This window comes from Zootoca vivipara, chromosome Z1 (assembly GCF_965207765.1).
Source record: "Zootoca vivipara chromosome Z1, rZooViv2.hap1.1, whole genome shotgun sequence".
In the NCBI taxonomy this organism is placed as follows: Eukaryota; Metazoa; Chordata; class Lepidosauria; order Squamata; family Lacertidae; genus Zootoca; species Zootoca vivipara.
In genome coordinates, this window is record NC_142583.1 from 46,438,030 (window position 1) to 46,462,222 (window position 24,193).

The 24,193-nt window shown below is 40.7% G+C and overlaps 1 protein-coding gene across 8 annotated transcripts in view; it reads right to left on the reverse strand.

Moving 5' to 3' along the window:
- AFG2A (AAA ATPase AFG2A) overlaps window positions 1-24,193 on the reverse strand; it is a 161,343-nt gene that overhangs the window by 132,611 nt on the left and 4,539 nt on the right. For all 8 annotated transcript variants that reach the window (XR_015947767.1, XR_015947766.1, XR_015947768.1 and 5 more), the window contains exons 3-12: window positions 23,664-23,821; window positions 22,643-22,701; window positions 21,143-21,784; window positions 19,205-19,334; window positions 18,852-18,908; window positions 18,055-18,178; window positions 17,395-17,650; window positions 4,267-4,421; window positions 3,077-3,286; window positions 18-71 (exon numbers count right to left, since the gene is read on the reverse strand). Coding sequence is in view for 5 of the 8 variants with exons in the window: in XM_088660359.1 (XP_088516485.1) it covers window positions 18-71; window positions 3,077-3,286; window positions 4,267-4,421; window positions 17,395-17,650; window positions 18,055-18,178; window positions 18,852-18,908; window positions 19,205-19,334; window positions 21,143-21,784; window positions 22,643-22,701; window positions 23,664-23,821 (1,845 nt within the window). In the remaining 3 variants the exon portion in view is untranslated. The remainder of the gene's footprint in view (window positions 1-17; window positions 72-3,076; window positions 3,287-4,266; window positions 4,422-17,394; window positions 17,651-18,054; window positions 18,179-18,851; window positions 18,909-19,204; window positions 19,335-21,142; window positions 21,785-22,642; window positions 22,702-23,663; window positions 23,822-24,193) is intronic.

A 24,193-nucleotide genomic window follows, 5' to 3' on the forward strand; every position in this document is an offset into this window, starting at 1 on the left:
AATTAATAACACCTTACCTCTCTGACTGCACGTTCAGATTCTCCAACGTATTTGTTCAACAATTCAGGGCCCTGCAGGAAAAGAGTCACATACATTTTCCTTATGCCATACACAGCTTTAAAGAAATCTGTCACGCCACATAGAATTCGACCTTGAAGAACTTTTGAATATCTACTTAATCAGAGACAAACCCTATAATACAGGATCTTCCAAGGAGACCCTGCTGGATGTTCCATGATTAGCAAGGCCACTGGCTTCTGGGTTGCATGGCGCCACACACAAGCTCCCTCAATCCTGATGACTAGTGACTGCCACTTGCGTGACCACATGGAAGCGGGTCTTCTCAGTGATAGCACCCACCCCCTGGAACGCCCCTACCTTCAGTAAATTAATGAGTCAGAGGCAGTAATGGCCTTCCTTTTTTTTTGAAATCATTTTTATTTGATTTTACAAATATAAATTTATAAGCATACCAAATACACATCCATATAAAGAGATTACTCTGAATCTCAAGACACAGAGATTCAGACAGTAATGACCTTCCAATGCCTCTTAAAAAATATACATGTTTACCCAAGCTTTCCTGGACTCTGACTCTTAATTTTTAATTTTCCTGTTTTGTGCATGGCTGCTTTAATGTGAAATGCAGTTGCATTTTGTCTTTATCAAGCTTTCAGGAGACTTTATTAAAATGTTGTTGCATTTTTATTATTTTTATGTAAACCACTAAGAGATTATATTAAGTAGTGCAACATTTGAAATAAATCATTGTGACTGTGGAAGCGAGGAATGAAACACCAACTCAGGTCTGCATTTTTGGTGCAGCTCATTGGATAGCTAAAGCTACATGCCCTATTCCTGTTCTCTTGCACTCTGCTTAATAAATGAGTTGGCAGCATGTAGTTCAATATGTGCTAAATTTTTAAGTCTATTACTCAATCAGCACAGATCATAGAGTGACATTTCGTACTTCTGCTTACTAAACAATAGCTAAAGGAGGATCTGCCAAAAAAAAAAACCTCATCAGAACACTAACCAGTTTTCTTCTGGGGATTCAGTGATAGTTGCTCATGAAGCAGAGCAGCAAGATTTCCAAGCCTCATTAATCTATTTTAACTGCTGCAGCCAGGAGGAAGGAGAAAAACGGCGGAGGAAATTTCAACTGGAAAATATTTTGACGTACTTGACCCAGATGACAAACCAAACTTAAGCACATGTCAAGGGCAGAGAGCCACAGAAAGGCATCCGAAGAGGGATACAGGACATTAGAAAATGCCAAGATGAAGTCAGAACTCTGACAACATTGTATATTTTTGTAATTATTGCTAATCGGAAAAAAGGAGAAGCTAACACTGAAAGGATCTTATTTAAAACAGAAAATAAGACACCAAGAACATTTTCTACCAAAAAAAACCCCTTCCACCGCAATTGGACGCATTTACTAAATACAAATAATACGTTGGAGTCGCTGGCTCTCTTCTGCCTGCATAAATGTTGTTCTTGCTCTTTTGAGGCACTACAAGTTTTGCCAGCTAGTTTCTAAAGTATTCTTAAAATCCAGAGAGTGCTAGATCATTTGGCACTCCTGTGCATTTAGAACATTAGAAAGGCCTAATTATTTAACACTTCTCTTTTATGGATTGTTAGCCCGAGGTCAAGCAACACATTACACACAGTTTTCATATCTTGTAACTTGTTTTTAAACAAAAGCAGTTTGGCAGTGGGTGTTCTTGGATGGAGAAATAGCAAAGGAGTGCTTTAACCTTCTTCCTGTGCACTGTTTTTTCCACCCCAACTCCCTGCCTCCCAACCAACTGCCAAGGTTTCCAATTATCTTTACACCCCATATGCACCTGGAATCCTATCAGAGGAGGAAAAACAGGGCGAATTCCAGCAGAAAAGTAGAGGACAGGAAAGGGTTAAGGATCCTCCCCACTTCTTTGCACAAAAACACTTGCTTATAAAAACTGGCAATTAATGGGTTGTTACTCAGATTTGCACGTAGCCTAGTATAACCTATGAGTGGAAATGATTAATCCCATCTAAGAACACAAGACTTCTGCTGGTTCAGACTGAAGCCGTATCTAGTCCAGCATCTTGTCCTCCTAGTGGACAACCATTAGTCTACATGAAGTCACAAGCACAACAGAACTCTGCACCACTCCTGTTCCCCAGCAACTGGGGGGCATCCATTGACAGCCTCAACCTCCATGAATCTGTATAATCCCCGTTTAAAGCCACACAGCCATGTGGGCTGCCATCCCTACATCTTGTTTGTAGCCAGTTCTACAGTCTAACTATGTGCTGCAGGCATCCCCAAACTTCGGCCCTCCCGATGTTTTGGACTACAATTCCCATCTTCCCCAACCACTGGTCCTGTTAGCTAGGGATCATGGGAGTTGTAGGCCAAAACATCTGGAGGGCCGCAGTTTGGGGATGCCTGATGTACTGTGTAAAATAGTTAAAGGGGGACGAAGTCAAGTTTCTGCAATTATAGTCAACATGTCATCTCATTTAATTAAGTACATAAATCAGTTTTTAGCTTACTGTACTGCTAATTTTAATTATTAGTTGAATGTTTTAAATAGCTGTTTTAAACAGCCTTTACTGATAGCTTTACAGCTTCTGTGAGATGCCTTGAGGGTTTTTTTCTTCACAATCAAATGGTATATAAATTTTGTGAAATAAAATAAATTAATAAACAATCGAAGGCTGTTCACACACCGAGTTGATGTATTCAGCTATGTTCTCATCAGAGCAGACCCACGAAAATTAACGGACCTAAATTAGTCATGCCCATTCATTTCAATAGGTCTACTCTGAATAGAAGGAACACTGGATACAAGTATTGCTTCAGAGTGCATCAGTTAAACAGTTGGGGTGCAAGTGACTTGCTTTTCTTTGCCCAAAGTAGGACAAAGGAGGGGTGCCATGTGTTTCCAATGCAGAAAGAGCTCCCCCATCTCACTTCAGACACAGGCCAACACAAAGTTACCAAGAAGTGCTGGTATATCATCATTCCTTGTTCCACACACATCCTATAATGTCCTGCCTTAAGACTAGAATTGCCATTTACCTTCACTGCCAAGAAATTCAGCCCACTTTCATGGGCCAGTGCCTTTGCAATCATGGTTTTTGAGCACCCTGGAGGTCCATAAAGTAATACTCCCTTTGGTGGCTGAATCCCCATTCGAATGAAAGACTCGGGATGCTTCAGCGGCCATTCCACCGCTTGTTTCAATTTCAGTTTGACATCTTCTAGCCCTCCTATGTCTGACCAGGATACCTGTAAAACAAACAAACCTGTCATGAATCAGGAGGAGGTTGGGGTGTTTTATTTTTGGTAGAGTACCAGAATAGAAGTATTCCACTCTCTCTCACACACACACACAAATAGTAGCTGTTACAAATACACACATGATTTAAAATCACATTCTACCAGTGCTGCACTAAAAGGCTTCCACTGTATTTACAGAGATGATGGGGGAATATGGCTTGATGCCTTAAAGCTGTTCAAAACTCAAAACTATTTTTGCACTGTTGGGTGGAAAGCAGACATAACTGAGAGAAAGAAGGGAGGTGCTAACTGGTTATTAACAGAGTTCAGGATGGACATGGTTGATCTGAATAACACGAGGTGAACTTTTAAAATACGGTAACTAGACTCAGGTAGGTAGCCGTGTTGGACTGACGCAGACGAAATAAATTAAAAAAAAATTAAAAATCGTTCAGTAGCACCTTAGAGACCAACTAAGTTTGTTCCGGGTATAAGCTTTTGTGTGCATGCACACTTCGCAACGGGAGCTCACCCCGTTGCGGGGATTTGAACCACTGATTGGCAAGCCCAAGAGGCAGGCACTTACCAGAGCACTGCTGCCATTGCTACGTCAGCCTGTCATGGAAAACTAATATCAGCATCTGTGAGAAGCCCCATCAAACCTGGAGCCAACCCTAAAATTAACAGCCAACCAGGGCAGAAGAATCCTGAGGTAAAATGGCTTTGCAGCAGCAATAAATCTCTGCCCTTCGTCAGTAGATCTCAGGGCAGTTCACAATGCAGAATTGCAACATTAAAAACCACAAAATACATAATAAACTCAAGAACAACAACAAACCAATAACACCCCCCCCTCCCACAACACATGTAAAAGGGCATCGGGTGTCTCCCTTGAGCTACTATTGTCATCAAGCGGTGACTGCTATTAAGTATGTGGCTTTCCTATGTTTGAAAAATTATTTAAGAATATTGTACTGGGCAAAACTTACTTTTGGTACATCAACTGCCACTTCTCTCATGGCACTGGGCCTGACATTGTTCATTGCCTGCAGGAAGTCGCTGCGAGTAATTATCACTGATCCAGACACATCCTCATCCAAGAGGTTTGCTTTCTCCCCAAGTACTCTCCGTAAAGCATACAAGCCTGTACAAGGCACAGAATATGAAAACACGGCATCATATTATCGTTCCCCACAAATATATTGCGTGCCACGTATGGCATAAAATAAATACACCTAGGGATAAAGAGAATTCATTTGACGTAATCAAGCAGGGAAAGAATATGACAAGTTTACTATATCTCAATAATGTAAGATTACATTCATATGAGAGAATTGTTCCTCTGTGGGACGAAAACATTAAGGAGGAAACAGATGAATACTGGCAGAATTTCTTAAAGATCTTGTAAGCTGGGCCCTGTAAAAAAAAACACACACACACAGCCTCATATCAGCCTTTGCTCACAAGCTCACATAGTAAAGGGAGAGAGAGAGAATATATGTGGGGCAACTGGTAATATTTTGACTTGGTAAGGCGGCAAATTTAAACCTTGCTGTTTTCATCGTAATAGGATTTGCATAGCATTTATTTAGAAAAAGTGCCACTGTCACCTCTTTTAAAAAACAAAACAAAAACAAACTTCAATTATTCATTGCACAGCTATGGGCAATGGAAGAATTTCCATGTAAGATGGCCCAAGTATGATTTTCAGAAAAATATTAGCTCCATACCTCTTATGGAGCCATGCCACATAACGTTAAGTGTTTGAATTCATGTGTTGATTATGCCTACACAAGCATTGGGGGGTGGGTGGGAGCTAAACAAACACAAACCTATAAAATGTGGGAACACACATCTAGTTGCATGTGATTTTCCTGCCGTCAAAAATCGATATAACTTTTTTTATTATCCGAAACATTTACTGCTCTAAATTAAAAGAACAAAGTTCACGAAGTAATAGACAAAAAATGATTGCTTCAGTTGAAGTACATATCAGAACATAATTTGCAATGTATGGTTTGGTCCTGAAAATGTGTAATAATAATCTCTGCTCACATGCAGAGTATATCAAACTAGCAAGTAATCCTAATCAAGTCTCTTATGTCTGGAAGGAGCTGGAGGGAAAGAAGAGAAGCCAAACAGACACCATTAGATGTCACTCTTAATATGGAACATTCAACAATATGCCATATGAACTGTTAACTGCAAAATACACCAATGCCCTTTAGCCTCTAGCGTTGTCATGCATTTTCTTCATATAAAGCAATATATTATTTTCAAATTAAATATACTGTAATGTGGTATAGAAAGAATGATTGCTGTTCCTAGGTTCAAGCACACCAGCGCTTCCAAATAAAATAATAAACCAGTTATTTCACTGAGAAAGTTAGCCCGTGCATATCCTAGATTTTTGTTAGAGATAATGTACCACATTGTAAGAGAATTTAAAAGGTAATCTGTTTGTTTAAAGAAGCAAAATATTTACTTGTGGTTTGATTCACTGATCAAAAATAATGACCTCTTTTGGTCTTCATCAAGTATACCCTCCTTATTTCCAACCCAAAACCTTTCAATAAAATATGGTATGCAGAATAAGTAGAATTTAACAACTTGTCCCATTTCCCATTACATGACGTATCTTTAAAAAGGAGTTCTTGTTTTTTATCTGTAACTACTCCATTAAAAAAAATATCCAGGAAAAACACAGTTCCTATTAAGCACCGTCACTGCAAGGCTCAAGCAAGAACACTGCCTTCCCCTGTTGTCGTAGTTTTACAAATCAGCAATAAAGAATTGCAATCTTAAAACAGAAAAAAAGATAAGCAATGACAGAACTGTCCAAAATAAAGCTTGAATCCATTAAGCGTTCTAATGATTAAGATATGGGTGCGCACACACCATGCTACAGGTCAGCCTTTAATTGAAAGAATATTTTACAATAAAGGAATAATGAAAGACAGATTGAAAGCAAGACCTCGGTTCTTCCTGTTTCCTCTTGTTAGCATCATTTGTTCCTGCCCTCCCCGCTGATCCTTGACCCTAGAAATTGGTTGCATTATGGCCAGGAAAGGATAAAGTCAGTACCTTGCCAGGAAGATAAATATATAACCCTTTCCTTAAAGGCACGTTAAAAAAGGAAAAAAAAAGACGTCCAGATTAGGCTTCTAATTTGTAAGATTGCACAAGCCCTGAGTAATGAACTCAAAACACACGTTTTGTTTAAACTGCAGCCCAGAAAATAGTGAACATCTGGCCAACACAAACGAGGTTTTTCAGATAGGGTTTGTTGGAGCACGTTTTGGATCAGATGCATCCTTTACCGTCTATTGTAAGTTGGCTTTGAGCACATACGGTACTTATGTATCAGATGGCACCTATTTCCAGTGGCTTCATGTTCTCTTACCACCAACTAATTATTTGACCTCTCTAGCAACTCTTATTCAAAACAAGTAATCATTCTGAAACAAGAGACCACCTAAACAAAACAAATAAAAATCTACACTATTTGCTTTAAGGTTTTTTTAAAAAATGTGGTTCATGTAGCCTTTGTAAAAGCAAATCGCTGCCAGTTGCTGCATTTACCCACATTCTTCCACTCGTGTGACCTGCAACAAAATGTTGCAGTGTGAAATATTCTTGGTGTCCTCCATGACACTCCATTGCACAGTCAACATTCCAAAGCTACCAAACACTTTCAGGTCTCACTGGTTGTTTGGGGGGGGAGGGTTCTGTGCCCCCTTACCCACATGCCCAGTTTACATTTTTATATACAGTATATAGATATTTCCTATTTCTGGAAACTATCAAGTTATTGATACCTCCCTCTTGTGCATGGGTGGATCCATTTTGGTTACATGAGTAACACTCCAAGCCTAAACATTAGAAATAGACAAATGTCCTAAAATTATTGCTACCTAGCAAGAGTGGAAGGCTTTAACAGTGTAGCATAAGAGACCCTTGTGCCATCACCGCTCCTAAGACAGCACCCAAATTACAACAGGGCCAGAGGCACCTCATGTTGGAGATGTTTCGCCTGCTAAAATATGAGACCTCCCCCCCCCGTCAGTTATGGCACCCCAACTAGCTCTTGAGAATACACTTATCTGGACAAACATCCCCCTGATCTCCTGTTTTAATTAACTGTTATGTTGTTTTAATGAGATTGTTTATTGTAGATTGTTTAGTTGTGGGTGGATGCTTATTTTTTATCTTTTGATGAATTGTTTATTGTGTATTTTAATTATGCGTGACTATATTCTTTATCATCTGTTTTTTACTTGTAAACCACTTACAGGACACTTTGAAAAGGAACATATTAATTAAATGCCGTATTGGCCTGAATATAAGCCACAACCAAATATAAGTCACTCCCTTAAAATTCCGCAGGCACTCACACCCATTCCATTTTACCGTATGTCTGTTTCAGCAGCAATATCGTAAAAGCCAATTTCTATTTAAGTTTAAGCCGCACTTTAAATTTTCACAGTCAGAATTGGGGGGGGGGAGTGAGGCTTATATTCAGGCCAATATGGTAATCAACAACAACAACAACAACAATCGTTTCTAACCATCCCCTTTTTTTAAAAGAATGATCCCACAATTTGACTAAAATGGTGGGGAGTAAAATGTGGTGCTTCAGAATTGCGTATCAGAACCCCTTATAAGTCATACATTCTAAACTCATGAAGAATCTTGCTGGATCAGATCAAAGGCTCAACTAGCCCAGCATCCTATTCTTATGGCGGCTGACCAGGAACGATAGGAAGCCCACAACCAAGACCTGAACACAACAGCAAGAACCACATCACGGCATTCACCACCTACAGAACAAGAAAAGGGGAAGTCTACTTTGTCAGGCATATGCCACCAAGTGAGAAGCACGGGATTCAGGAATTTGGTAGTGAGGAATATCTCCTGAGTATTAACATGAATGGTTAGTTGCCTGAAAATTGTTCTCGTTTATTTATCAACATCAGATGAACCTTCGAAATTACAAATCTGTAATTCAGATTTAACAGAAGACAGAAAACTCAGCAGGATCTTCTAGCCTGGCCATCTATTCTGCTCTAACATTCTATTAGTTCAAATATCTGTATCCAAAATGGCATACAACAATAGCATTTTAAACCACACAAACAAGGGAAGGGGTTGTCAAATTTCTTCCCCCTAAACAATATGAATTTTTTATTATTAAATTAAATTTGCATATCTGAATATCTCAGGGCAGTTCACAGCAAAAAAAAAAAAAACACAAACTGAGAATACAAAATGCGTAATAAAAGCAAAACAATACCCCCCTCCCAAAAACACATTTAGAATGTTAATCAGCCCAACACCTGGTTGAAGAGAAACATTTTCACCTGGCACCTAAAGATATGTATCAAAGCAGCCTGGAAAGGCTCCCTGGGGAGTGCATTCCAAAAATGGGGAGCCACTGCAGAAAAGGCCCATTCTCATGGTGCCACCATCCTCCAGACCTCTCGTGGAGGAGGCACACAAAATTAGAGTTGTTCCTAGAGAATTCTGTGTATAAAAATGAACTTGGAAATGTTGGCTATATTGACTTGTTATAGAAATGTCAGAATTACAAACCCATTGAATGAGAGCATGCCATGCGCCACCCCCTGGGTTCCAGGTTCATTTCCTACCTTCTCAATGAAGGCACTTCAGGTAACGGGGATTAGAGCTATAAGCAAATACTACCCTATAGTGGGGCAGAGCATAGGAAGATGAATGTTAGGCAGTGTGGTTCATTTTATGTATGATCTCTAAAGGCATGAAACATAAGTATTCCTTGTCTATATGCCAAGTTTATTAAGTAAAAGCCTGTTGAGAATGTGTGCATTACTCACGACATTTTAAACACGGGGAAGGGATGTGTGTAATGTTACGAATTAGCTGTGAAAGCAATACAAGATTTATCCTGTTCATACAAGTATAACCCTCAGGTCCTTTGCAACCTATACACTGCAGGTTCACTTGGCTAAACTGCTACATGGAGGCACATGTAATTTACAGTCCTTCATGAACAACCTAGAATTTGCTGAAACATGCCTGTTGGCCTAAACAGATGTTATGGCAAGGCATAGAAGGGGAAAGCAGATTAATTTCAATTCCAAGAGTTTTATTACACAGGAATTCTTTTCCACAACGATGACTGTACACACTTGCTTTATTTGCCAAGGCAGAGTGTCAGGAGAATTATTATTCTCAAGTCTAAAACTATTCACAGCTGGAAATAATTGTAGTGAGAAGAACCAATTCATTAACAGAACACTAGTTCTAAAAGTTACCTAAATAAAAATTAGATTTAGACTTAATATATAAAAGTGCAATTTTCTCATTCAGTGGGTTTGTAATTATGATAGAAAGTATTCTTATAAAAGGCCAGCCACATAACTTTCCCCCGCAGGAGGATTTTGACAAACCTGTCAATCACCTGACATCATAACATCATCAGGTGACTGATGACTGTCAAAAGTCCCCTTCTGCAGAACTTCTGAAATGCCAGACAACCAGCTGGCCGTCAGGAATTTCAGAAGAACTATACAAAGCGCTTCTCGCAGAAAGCTAACTGACAGGGGCAGATATGAAGAGGGAAAAAGTTATCAGCCAAGATTCAAACAAACATGACTCAAAATATATAATTAGATGTGTGTGAGTCTAATTAAATACAACATTTGAAAACATATGTGGAACAAATGAATGAAATGGAGAGTCGAGAGTTCCACTGAGGAGCTTATATTGACTAGCAAAGTATATTTAGCATTGCAGCCCAAGTTTGACTTCCCTTAGTTCCATCACAGTGTTCATTTAAGAACAGGAAACAAAGGGTTGGGGGGATTGTTTCTGGATGAAAGTAGAAGATCAGCATGTTCCATCTTGTTTTACACATGTTCCCTCAAGCATCAACATCCAGATGTAACTACTTCTACATGAAAGCAATTACTCCGAACCGATGTTCTTAAAAATAACCCACAAGCATATGTTACAGCTTTGGTCAACAAAAGCCATTATGCCTTGCATGTGGACACACAGGCAGTGGTGTATCAGGATGTTACCTCCTAGGAGAGAGAGAGAGAGAAGTCAATTCTTCACTTCATTTTCAAGATTTAGCAGGTCTTTGCCAGACTGCGAACAGACCACCAATACTTTGTAGAAGTCATTTCTATGCTTGTGGTTTTAAGTTTACTTGCAAGTTATGCAAGCACTCATGTTCCTTGCAGCCAGGATGAAGATTTATAAACATCATGAAGGACAAAAAAATTATCTTTTAAGCCCACCCCAAGTAATTGCCTAGAAACAACTTGGCAGCTTCCAGAAATACTTACCGGTACTTTCAAGGGTCTAAAACTTGTTTTGTGCTTGTTTACTTATAAGTTAAGACCTACAAAGCTCAGTGGGACTGGCTACCCAGTGAGGCTGCCTAGGATTTTAACCTTGGGGGGATCTACACTCATGGTTTTTAACATTAAGGGGGAGGGTTAAGGAATGGTTTTGATAACATATATGGACACATAACATCCTAGTTTTAACGTTCATAATACAGTACATCATTAAAATGTGACACCAGAGGGCGCTGCAGAGCAACCAGCAGCAGGAAGACAGCATTTTGATGGGGATAAAACAGGATAAAAAACACAGGGGCATAGGGAGGGAGGGGCAATAGGGGCGCCCCGCCCCGGGCAGCGCGATCCTAAGGGCACCATCGCGGCTGCTTTCCCCACCCACACTGGGCGCCCCGCCCCCAGAACGCATGCCACACAGAATGTGCATCACACCCCCAGAATGTGCACCAGCCCCACCCCCGCCTGCTCTCCGCCCCCGGTGCCGGAGCATGAAGCTCCGCCACTGAAAAAATACTTTAATTTACAAGCAGGCCCTGTGATGTTTTAGAATGACATATCTACTATTGGTCAATTAATGTTGAACAGGTCGGTATAGATCCAGCCCTTGATTTCCGTTTTAAAATTTCTACGTCTTAAAATAAGGGAAACAGGGTCACTATTTAAATCATGTGCAATTCCTTTCAGCATTTGAATCTGTAACTTTTTAAGAAGTCTGCACAGTGTAGCCAACAATATCTTTTAAGATAAGCGTTAGCATTTTTCAAGCCAGCCTTTCCATTCACTGTAAACAAGATGACCCTTCTCAGTTCCTGAAAAATAAATTTACATTCATAATCAATCCTGCCTGAAACTTACAGGCAGCCTTAGAAGGATAAATTTATAAGGAATTGCTATATCTGGAAGCCTATGTTGCTAGGCACTTTATAACATTCAGCACTGTTTATTCCACTTACATCCTCATTGCCCAGTTAACATGCCATTTGTTATGCTGTTTTTGAAATACAGCGGAGGTCTCCCTTTGTATCATTATAAAGATTTAGAGAAATAAAACTCTCATCAGCTTCTACCAGAATGGCCAGTGGTCAGGGATGAAGGGTGTTGTAGCCCAAGAACATCTAGAGGGCACCGTGTTGGGTACCGCTTCCTAAGAAGAGCATAGACATATTTCTACATAGTGGTGGCAACCATTTAGACAGTAAAAATCAGAGCACTCTGTGCCGCATTCTGAAAATATTCCAACCCATTAACTTTTCAGACTTTTCAGAACAAGTCAAAAAAGAAAACGGTGGAAAGCTAGGAAACAATTAATTCCAAGAATATTCTCCCATAATGCTGTTTTGTGGACTACCCATCATTTAAAAAAACAAACCCAAGCCTAAGAAAGGAAACAGCATTCTTTTTAGGTAAGGATATAATCTCAATCTTTTGGAATACTTGCCTTTCAACAATAGATTGTACTCAAGGCGTTCAGAGCTCAGAGAAATGCTTTGGAGAAGAGAATACTCTGTTTATGGTGAGACATGCTTCCTGTAAAGGACCCAGAAAATTAAGTTTCCCAGAGGGCAATGGCATAAGGTAGAAGAGGTAGAGGAAATGTCTTCATTGACAGTACAGTATGTTTCCTTGCAATGCACAAGTTTTCATTCAGTAAAAGATTTTATTTGGGCATGGTTTACTGTAGTCTTGCCTTTTACAGGGATTTAAGGGGGGGCTACAGAATCAGGGGGGGTGCAATTAAGTGAAAGTGAGCTATTCCTGTCCCAAAAGGCCAAGTAAGGGAGCATCAACAAAAATTATACCTGGATACAAAACCACTGCAGTGGTATATATAAACAGCTCTTATCAATCTTATGGATACAAATGGTGAGAAGGATTTTGTATAGAGGGAAGCTCATTTTATTTAAAGAAAAAACGTTTTGGTTTTTTTAAGACATTATACTGAGATATATCATCACCTAGTTATGCAGACAATGATGCTTTGCTCCATAAATTTTATATTATAAAGCAAATCTGGACAACTCTATCCAATGACTAAACTGGTTTTTGATGGAAGCGTATTTTACCCTTGTGAGATTTCAAAAGAAAGAAGAGCACTTTCATGAAGAAAACATTCTACAACAAGCTCTATTAAGAAACTTTACCATATGTAAAAAAAAATTAAAAATGGCAGGAGACTTCATATTCTATAACAGAATACACCAATAGCCTAGGTTTACAAAACAGTGAAGCAAGCTGTACCTACTTACAATTATTTAAGGTTCTTTGTTATTGTAGACTCTTAAATCTAAAGAATCTGTTCACTGTCGCAGAGTTGTAAGCAATTTCTTTCAGCTAGTGGATGTGTTTAGATTGGTTGAAACCATTCTCCCACCACTAGATGTCGCCCCAGTATAACAACTGATGAAGAAAGCTCACAACAGAAGGGCTCGCTTTTTAATACCATTTACTTTGCAAAATAAAAAAATTCTTTCAGTAGCACCTTAAAGACCAACTAAGTTTTTATTTTGGTATGAGCTTTCGTGTGCATGCACACTTCTTCAGATACAGTGAAATGGAAGTTTCCAGGCACTTATGTAGAGAAGGGGTGGGGAGGGGTGGGGATGGGGATGGGGAGGGGGGATCACTCAGAAGGGTGGTGGAAATGGGTGATTGACTGACTGATAGCTGTTGATGACCGCAAACGACTGCAAATGGTTTTGCATGAAAAAGCAAGGGTTGAGATGGCTGAAGATCGCTTATCATGTATAATGTGATAAGAACCCGATATCTCTGTTCAAACCAGGTCCCTCCATGGTTTTGAGCTTGGTGATAAGTTGCAATTCAGCAACTTCTCTTTCCAGTCTATTTCTGAAATTCTTTTGTAGTAAGACAGCTACTTTGAGATCTTGTATAGAATGTCCTGGGAGATTGAAGTGTTCTCCTACTGGTTTTTCTGTCTTCTGGTTCCTGATGTCAGATTTATGTCCATTTATCCTTTGGCGTAGGGTTTGGCCTGTTTGTCCAATATAGAGAGCTGAAGGGCACTGTTGGCATTTGATGGCATACACAATGTTAGAGGATGAGCAATTAAATAGTCCTGAGATGGTATGTTGGATGTTGTTGGGGCCAGTAATGGTGTTGTCTGGGTGTATGTGGCAGCAAAGTTGGCATCTGGGTTTATTGCAGGCTCTGGTACCAGTGTCCATGTTAAGTCTGGTGGTTGTATTATTGTGGGTGAGGAGTTGTTTAAGATTGGGTGGCTGTCTGTAGGCAATGAAAGGTCTTCCTCCCAGAGCTTGAGAAAGGGAGCGGTCATTGTCCAGGAGAGGCTGTAGATCTCTGATGATGCGTTGTACTGTTTTAGCTTGGGAGCTGTATGTGATGACTAGTGGTGTTCTGTTATTTTCTTTTTTGGGTCTGTCTTGCAGCAGGTTCTCTCTAGGTATCTGTCTGGCTCTGTTGATCTGTTGTTTAACTTCATCAGGTGGATATTTTAGTTCTAAAAAGGTTTGCTGTAGATCTCTTAGGTGAGATTCTCTGTCTGTAGAGTTGGAACAGATGCGGTTGTAACGTAAGGCCTGGCTGTATACGATGGATTGTTTGGTATGTTTGGGATGGTAGCTAGAAGCATGTAGATATGTTTGTCGGTCAGTTGGTTTTCTGTATAAGGTGGTGTCTATACGTCCATCCTGTATTTTTATAGTAGTGTCCAAAAAATGTATTTCTTGCATAGATTGGTTCATTGTTAGGTTGATGGTGGGGTGAAAGTCATTGAATGTCTGGTGGAAGGTTTCCAGGGTCTGTTGTCCATGTGTCCAGATAATAAAAATATCGTCAATGTATCGCAGGTACAGGAGAGGTTTGAGTGGGTAGGAGTTAAGGAAACGTTGTTCTAAATCTGCCATGAAGATGTTGGCATACTGTGGGGCCATGCGGGTGCCCATGGCTGTGCCGCTGATCTGGAGGAACAGGTCATCACCAAATTTGAAGTGGTTGTGGGTAAGGACAAAGTGGCAGAGTTTGGTAGCAAAGTCCGCTGTGGTTTTATCTGAAATGGTGTTCCTTATGGCTTGTAAACCATCATTGTGTGGGATGTTGGTATATAGAGATTCCACATCCATAGTGGCTAGTATAGTATTGTTAGGAAGATTGTTCAAATATTGTATTTTCCTCAGAAAATCTGTGGTGTCACGTACGTAGCTGGGAGCACTGATAGCATATGGTTTCAGAACAGAGTCCATATAGCCGGAAACACCCACTGTAATGGTGCCAATACCTGAGATGATGGGGCGTCCTGGGTTTCCTGGTTTGTGTATTTTGGGTAGAAGATAGAAAGTTCCTGGCCGAGGTTCCGCTGGTGTGTTTGTGAGGATCTGTTCTTGGATGTGTAGGGGTAGCTCCTTAATAATCTTGTTCAGTTCTTTTTTGTATGCTTGTGTGGGGTCTGAGTCCAATTTCATGTAAAAGGCAGTATTGGAAAGTTGTCTGTGGGCCTCTTGGATGTAATCAGTTTTGTTCATGATGACGACAGCTCCACCCTTGTCTGCCTCTTTAATTATAATGTCTGGGTTGTTCCTGAGATTTTCCATGGCTCTCCTTTCAGCATGGTTTAGATTTTGTTGTAAGCGATGGTGTTTTCTGGTCACATCCGTTTGGATTCTGTGGCGGAAGCATTCGATGTACAGATCTAGTGTGGTATTGCGTCCATCAGGAGGGGTCCATGTGGAGTCCCTTTTTGTGTAACTTCTTTTCGGTGGTAGTTGGTGGTCAATGTTCTGTTCATTGATGCGTTTGGAGGGTGATGGTTGTTCCCCAGTAAGTTGAGAGGTGTTGTGTTGTGGGGATGTAGTTTGTTCTACTTTGTCTTGTTCTTGTGTGTGATGAAAATACTCCTTCAGGCGTAAACGGCGGAAAAATGCTTCCAGGTCCCCGCAGAACTGAATCATGTGTTGGGATTTGGCAGGGCAGAATGATAGTCCCCGTGAAAGGACGGATTCCTCAGCTGGGCTGAGTGTTTGCTGTGAAAGATTGACAATGTTGTTGATCTTGTTTTGATTGGTGGCCTGTAGGTTGGAAAGGTTGCAGAGTTTTTTATTTTTCTGGTTCTTCAGTAACTCCAGTTGAGAGTGGTAAATGGTTTGTTTTTCCTTGTGGAACTTCTGCCAGGCCGGGTGATTCCTGATGGAGTTCTCCAGTGCAGAGAGTTCCTCCTTTATTAACTTCTGTTTGGAATACAGAACGCCGATAAGATGTTTCAGCAGTTTCTTAGATAAAGTGTGGCATAGTTTTCTGGCATATTCTGTGGGATAAGTTGATTGAAGAGGGTTCTTAATTCTAAGACCCTTAGGTACAATGTCCAGGTTTTTGCATTTAGATAGAAAGAGGATGTCAGTTTGTACCTGGGCAAGTTTCTTGGTGAGGTTGATGGACTTCCATTTCATGCGGCTCAATGTGGTGCCTTCCATAGTTCTGGTTACAGGTAGGTAGCCGTGTTGGTCTGGATCGAAGTAAAATAAAAAAATAAAAAAATTTTACTTCGATCCAGATAAGGATAAATGGACATAAATCTGACATCAGGAACCAGAAGACAGAAAAACCAGTAGGAGAACACTTCAATCTCCCAGGACATTCTATACAAGATCTCAAAGTAGCTGTCTTACTACAAAAGAATTTCAGAAATAGACTGGAAAGAGAAGTTGCTGAATTGCAACTTATCACCAAGCTCAAAACCATGGAGGGACCTGGTTTGAACAGAGATATCGGGTTCTTATCACATTATACATGATAAGCGATCTTCAGCCATCTCAACCCTTGCTTTTTCATGCAAAACCATTTGCAGTCGTTTGCGGTCATCAACAGCTATCAGTCAGTCAATCACCCATTTCCACCACCCTTCTGAGTGATCCCCCCTCCCCATCCCCATCCCCACCCCTCCCCACCCCTTCTCTACATAAGTGCCTGGAAACTTCCATTTCACTGTATCTGAAGAAGTGTGCATGCACACGAAAGCTCATACCAAAATAAAAACTTAGTTGGTCTTTAAGGTGCTACTGAAAGAATTTTTTTATTTTACTTCGATCCAGACCAACACGGCTACCTACCTGTAACCATTTACTTTGCAAATATGCCACTGAAATTATTGAAGTTATTGCCATTTGTAATAAAATACTGTTCACTTTACACAAAATAAGCAGTGAAATCTTATGCACATTCAATCTGAAGTCAGTTCCACTGAGCTCAATGCGACTTACTCCTAATTTTCTCATTCAGTTATCTATAAGCTTACACACTCTTCAAATCAGCATAGTACTGTAGTGCCCAAAATAAATATAGCCACACCTATTTTTCTATTTGTAGCACAGGTTTACCCTAGCAGTCGGCTGGACAGAAAACACCATGCTCAGAAAAGTCACCTGAATTAAATGTCCCCTAAACAGAATTCAAATGTTAAGAAGGTTGTCAATCATTTTTTTAGTAGATGATCTGCTGTTTAAACAATCAGTTAAATTTAAATACACTTGCAAAAACCAGACAACAAATGCCTTTTTTGCAATATTAAGGAAGTATGAGCAAATGCACAATTGAACAAAGTTTACATTCCTTAAAAGTAAAGGTCATATTTAATATATAGTATTTTTTCCCACTGGCTATTAAACACAACCAAAATGACCTCAACAATGAATAATGAACAACCGTTCCTTCTTTTCAGCCCTGCTTATTAAAATTTGTCTTCACTGACAAGAACCACACACTTATTCAGTTATTGATATAGAAGTGTTTATAGCTCACCTGCTTCTTTGCACACTGCAGCTAGGTCTGCTCCTACATATCCATGGGTGCTGTCAGCCAACTGAACCAGCTCTGTTGCTGTCAGTGAATGAGGAACTTTGTTAAGAAGCTTATTGAAAATGTCCAGTCGGTCCTGAGCGTTGGGAACCCCAATTTCTATCTCCTTATCAAAGCGGCCAGGTCTGCGTAGGGCTGAATCCAAAGCATGGGGACGATTCGTGGCTCCAAGTACTAAGAGTTGCCCTTCATTGCCCTCCTGAATGACCAACACAAAACAGGTTCACTGTAATTCAAGAACAATGCTGTGCTTTGGGATTGGAGATTGAGGTTTATATCTCCACTCAACCATGAGACTTGCTGTCTTTAAGCAAAGTCTCTCCGGCTAAGGCTGAAATTCTATGCATGCTATCTTGGAACTAAGCACAACTGAATGCAGTGCTTTTCACACTATTTACAGAATGCCATTACCTTATAACAATTACAGATGAGGACACATAGGAAGATTTATGAGCCCAATCCCAGTGAAAAGAGGCCTTATTTCTGTAATATGGAAATTTACCAACTCATCGCCAAAGAATTCCACAGGAAGGTAAGTTGTATGAACACAACCATTTTTTCAGGCCCACCAAAGAGCCAGTAACTCCATCGTAGTTGACTTACTGATCCAATGCCATCCATCAGTGTCAATAAGGATGCTACAATTCTCTTCTCAACTTCATTCTGTGCCCCTTCTCTCTTAGGGCAGAGTGCATCGATTTCATCAATAAATATGATGGATGGGCAGCTGAAAAGGAAATAATGGAAAGCAACACATCTCTTGAAACAGGCACATTAGGAAGACACAGCCAGATAGATCTCATCAACTTAAGCACTGAAATGGTTATTGAAATTCTGCATCGGCTAGTTTAAAACAATCCTGGTCTAAAAATACAGTCTGAGGCATTGCTTAACACCTGAACAAAGAGGATTCGGGTATTTTTAACTCCTCTAGTACACAGTCTTATGCAACAATAGTGGGGAACGTCAGGCCCAGGGTGTGTGGCATGTGGCCCTCTGTGACTCTCTATCTGGCCCCTGGGGTATGTGGTCCTTCTTCTGGCCACACTTCCTCTCCCCTTAGGCCATGCCCCTAATCAGCCTAACTGTGAACCCTCCTTGAGTGTTTCTGCCTGGCTGGAATGTATTCTTGGGCTCTGATAATGCCCCTTCACTGCCTGGAGAGTGGTGTGTGAGAGTGTGTAGAAATTCACCTAGTGCACAAAGGTAACATTCACCTGCTTTGTTCTGCTTTTGCCTCCGGCCCTGGTCACCAGACAAAATTTTACAAGCCTCTAAGAATTCACAGGCTGTAACAGAGACTCTGGGGCTCGTACCAGGAATCTCATGTCCTGGGCTTGGAAGCTAACAAACTGAACTATTTAGAATAAAATAACTTCCCCCCAAGAGCACAGGCATACCGTGAGGAAGCTTCGGCAAATATCTGTCGCAACTTGGCTTCACTTTCTCCGTAAAACCTGCAACAAAATCGAAAACCATTTAGCAGCTTATTTTTGTCTGTTTACAAAAACTTGGGCATTTCATCCTCGCAGTTCTCCCCACGGGCACATATACTTAAACGCTGTATAAACAGTTTCCTATAAACAGATCATTAATCATTCCTTCACTTCTCTTGACGGATGTAGAAGTGACCTATTTTCCAAAAAATACTGCCGCTCTAAAGTGGGTCTTTGTTTTGTTTTAAGCAGGTACAAAACAGCAGCTGGAGAGCAGGAAAAAGCAAAGCACGGATAAATAAATGAGGAAGACTTACTTGCTTATTATTTCTGGGCCGTTAATGGTGGAGACATGAGCCCCAACCTCATTTGCAATTGCTCTGGCTATCAGGGTCTTCCCTGTTCCTGGAGGACCATAAAGCAGCACCCCTCGTGGAGGTGGGATTCCTTTAACGAGTCAGATAGAAGAAGAAGAGATCACATTTCATGGACTGGCAGAGATTTTAAAATTAATAATGATAAGGATGCAACTACTCCTGCAGTGACAAATCTGAAAAATACCATTAACTGTATATGAAGACACTAGCATCTTGCAACTTTTTGCAATGAGATCTCTCACACGGCAATATTTCCAAGTACATACAGTGGTACCTTGACTTACGAATGACTTGACAACCAAATTTTTCGACTTACGAGTGGGGCAAATGGCCGCACGCTTACAAATTTCTCGACATCCAAACAGAAACCGTGGCGGTTTTAGATAGCGTTGCTTCGACTTACCATTTTTTTCGTTTCCAATGCATTCCTATGGGAAATCGCGTTTCCAATGTCGCTTTTCAAATTAGGAATTTTTCGACCTACGAAGGTGCCTTCGGAACAGATTAAATTCGTAAGTTGAGGCACCACTGTATATCAACAGCACATTTCTATGAACAATTTTAAACAACAGCTGTACATTTGTGCCTTTTGAAAACTGTCATTTAAAAGCAGGTCTGCCTGCCTCAACTTTTAAAAACCCCTCTAAGATATCAAATCTGCTCTCTCACTATTTCTGGTACAATGGACCTTCTAGTTATGTACCGCTCTGGATATGTAACTTTCAGGTTACGAACGCGGCAAACCTGAAAGTGTATACTTCTGGGTTTCGCCCCACGCACATGCGCAGAAGCACTCTGCACACAGAAGCGCTCCATCGCACCGCACGCATGCGCAGGAGCAGCACCCCTGCCTACGGACTTTTCGGGTTGTGGACAGACCCCCGGAACAAATTTAATTTAATCTAAAAGCAAGGTTAGAGTGTTAGGGCTCCAGTCGAAAAGACAGTTCATAGAATCATAGAATTAGTAGAGTTGGAAGGGACTATGAGGGTCATCTAGTCAAACCCCCTGCAAGGCAGGAATATTTTGCCCAATGTGGGGCTAGAACCCATAACCCTGAGATTAAGAGTTTCATGCTCTACCAACTGAACTATCCCAGCTGCTAGGGAGTAAGTGCTTCGGCACACAGTGAAACTTAAACAGAAATAAAATTGCTACAACACAGCTACAATCTTATGCACACTTACTTGACAGTGATACCTGTTGAACTCAATGAGACAGGCTTCCAAGAGAACAGGGACATAGGATTGCATTGCAAATGTTCTGAACCCTTACAAGCTTCCGACAGAATGCAGCCAAAGTTCAAACTGGAGTCCCATGGATTTCAACGGGACAGAGCCAGGCACATATTTAATTCTTCTGCTGATATTGACAGTGCGGTCCTAACTCTGCCTACTCAGAATTAAGTTTTATTTACTTCCGGTGCTGGGCAAAACTTTAGTACTTACAGCCTACATATCAATGTTAGCTTACAATGCTGTACAATACAGATTTTTTTTAAAGTAAACTACAGTAAGTATAGTTTACTGAAGCCCACTGAAACCATAATAAAAACGTAATAGAAAGTGAACTGCAATCCTGATCTTACAAAATAATAAAGGTGCTAAAACACATTAATTATGACAACAAAATGCATTGGCATCCACCCACCCACCACATTCTTAAGCCAGAGAACAAACACTCTGCAAAACCATGAACAGATATTCCACTACCTTACATGCCTAAGAAGGTATAACAGAACAGCGAGTAAAATCAGTTATAGGCAGCAGCAAAAGATCTATCATCAGGGCAGAAAGAATGCTGCTCTTTGCAGGGGAAAGATATGCAAATATTTAATAGCAAGTTGTTAACAAAGCATCTAATTCACATCTATCCTACCATAACTTCTAAACAGGCCAGGCTGCTTCAAGGGAAGTTCAATCATTTCTCTTATGGTTTTTAGCTGGTTATCGAGTCCACCTATAGAACTGTAAGTAACCTTCGTTTCCAGATTACATTCTTCTGCTTCTTTAGTTCGTGATTCAACGAAACTTATCCTAGTCCTTGAAGAAATGAAGTAAAATGGCTGAGAGCTCAACGATGCTCCTGTTTGACTAGTCTGCAGTAACCCTTCATCAGGAATGCAGGCCTCACCACCTTTTAACTTGGTAGATTCAGGTGCCGGAGTGGAGGCTGCGACATGGTCACCAAATAACTGCGTCTCTGTTGAACCAGAAATCTCTTCCTCACACACCATGGTATCTATGGAAGCATTAACTGATAAACTGAGATCCACCTGCTTGCATGGAGTGCTGGTAGACGTTCCTTCTTGGCTGTCTTCAATGAGCAGTTTGTCAAGTTGCACAGATAAGTCAAAATCACTGGTATCAACTGACAATTTCTGTTCTAGCTTAGAAACGGGACTGCCCTGCATTTCCTGCAGAACCCCATCTGTTCCTTTCACCTTTGTAACCATCAGGTTGCAAGATCGGCCATAGAAAGTGATTTGCAGGAGGTTTCCTGGTAAAACCACCTTTCCATCTATAAGAAACAAAACAGGAGATCTTAAAAACATAATCCTTTACCCCCCCCCAGCTGTTCATGTTTAAAAGATACTGTGTAAATAAATGTTTCATTCCAGCTTTGGGCCAGAAATTCAGGAGAGACTCCCGCTGGAGGAAAACATTATTTCCCCTAATTCTACCTTCCCACCAGCACTGCCTTCCACTCTGTTCTATAAGACTCCCGGCCTTCCAGAACAACTTTTCAGGTACCACATGAGGAAACTGGTAAAAGCTACACCCCCCCTGCACCAAGGTTGTATAGTGGACAGAGTTCCCCCCATAGGTAGTCTAGATCAAACACAATGTCTTACTTTGGTGCAATATGTAATTTATTTCTGTATTTTTATATTAGTTTTGGCTTCTCACAGTATGTGGCTATCAGATGGAATGGTGATAATATTGTTTTTTTAATTGTATATCCTCTTGCTATTTTTCTTATTCTTCTAAATAAATAAAAGCTTTTTTAAAGAAAATCGGGGAATGGAAAAATAAAGGAAGGTGGAGGAATATAAAAATAAAAATAAAGGAATTTGAAATATAGGCAATGGTGTGGCTGAAGCGTGAAGTTTCAAATCCTCTGAATTCTCCCATTCTTTTTATTACCATTAAACCAGAGTCATGTATTGACTATTTGAAGACTCAATCCTTACCTACAGAACTTTTCACATGCTGGGTGACAATATGGGAGAAGAAAGGAAATGCAGTATTTTCTGTCACTTTTTACAATTATAAACTTTAGCACAGAATGTGTTATTTAGCATTCCAAAGAAAGAAAGAAAGAAAAGGTGATTAGAAAGGCATAATACACCAAGAACAAACAGATTAAAACCCATACCTAGATTTCTTAGGAGACTGGCAGTCAACTCATCCACATTAAGGCAAGCATCTTCGCTCCTGGAAATGTGTCAGAAAATTACAACATGGAACTATATTACCTACATCAATAATAACTGATGAATAGAAAGTTTTTGCTAAAGCAAGTGTAATTCAGGAACAGGCATCCCCAAACTGGGGCCATCCAGATGTTTTGGCCTACAACTCCCATGATCCCTAGCTAACAGGACCCAGTGGTCAGGGATTATGGGAATTGTAGTCGAAAACATCTGGAGGGCCGAAGTTTGGGGATGCCTGTTCAAGAACAACCACATGTAGCCTAGCTTAAGAAACTAACAGTACAATCATACACATCTACTCAAAAGAAAGTCTCACTGACTTTACTGTGACTTGCTCCCAGGTCAGTGAGCAGAGGACTGCAGCCTAAGGAAATTTTCTGTTTCCGTTATATATATATATATATATATATATATATATATATATGGTAGTTATATCGATCTTTCTTTTGCAGAACATGGGAAATGCTGGTTCCAATCATATACTATAGGGTGGGTTCAACTTCCTGCATTCTGACTGTATGATAGGATTTGGTGCTGTCAGAAATGCAGTACCACCATGAAAGAGATGAAAAGTTGCAGAGGTGACACCAAAATGCTGCATTCCAACTCCAGTAACTCCCTTGTGTCGCCCATTAACAAAGTCACCTTGCACCCTATGCGTGTCAGGTATATTAAATCAATACGCCCAACTCTACAAATCTGCCTTCGGGAAATACCTCTTGGACCAGTTCCCACCCTACATTAAGCCATAGTTTAAAATAGACAGTGGGTTGGTCCAACTCACATGTCCCACTAGCAGACACTCATAAGAGGACTTTCACTAGTGTCATGGGGTTCCCCCTGCATGCGCCCCCCCCCCAGGTGGCTCTCGAAAGCCGGAGAAACCATAGGGAGGGGTGGTGTGTGTGTGTTCTGTCTTGGCCATTGGAAGACAGGAGAAAAATGCATATATTTTCAACATACCTCAGCTTCAAATGTACGTCCTCTGCCTGCATAACAGCACCAGTCACAGGCTCAACAATGACTGTTTCGCCAAGTCCCACTTTCAGATTTTTTTGTGTAATTCCACTTAAGCCAATTTTTCCACCAGGAAAGCCTGCAACAGGCCATGCAGTACAAACCTATCCAAAATATAACACACAGAACCAGCAATTAACAAATCTTAAACTGCTCCTCTCAATCCTCAGGGTTTTTTTTTTTGGGGGGGGGCAGTGAGCACAGGAGAGGGACAAGCAATGGCAGAGCATCTCCCTTCCACACAAAATGTCCCAGGTTCAATCTCCAGATAGGACTGGGAATGTCCCATATGAAACCCTGGAGAGCAGCTGATAATCAAATTAGACCATCCTTAGCTACATGGAGGGACATGTAGGCACATTGTAGGGACACGGGTGGTGCTGTGGGTTAAACCACAGAGCCTAGGGCTTGCCGATCAGAAGGTCGGTGGCTCGAATCCCTGCGACGGGCTGAGCTCCCGTTGCTCGGTCCCAGCT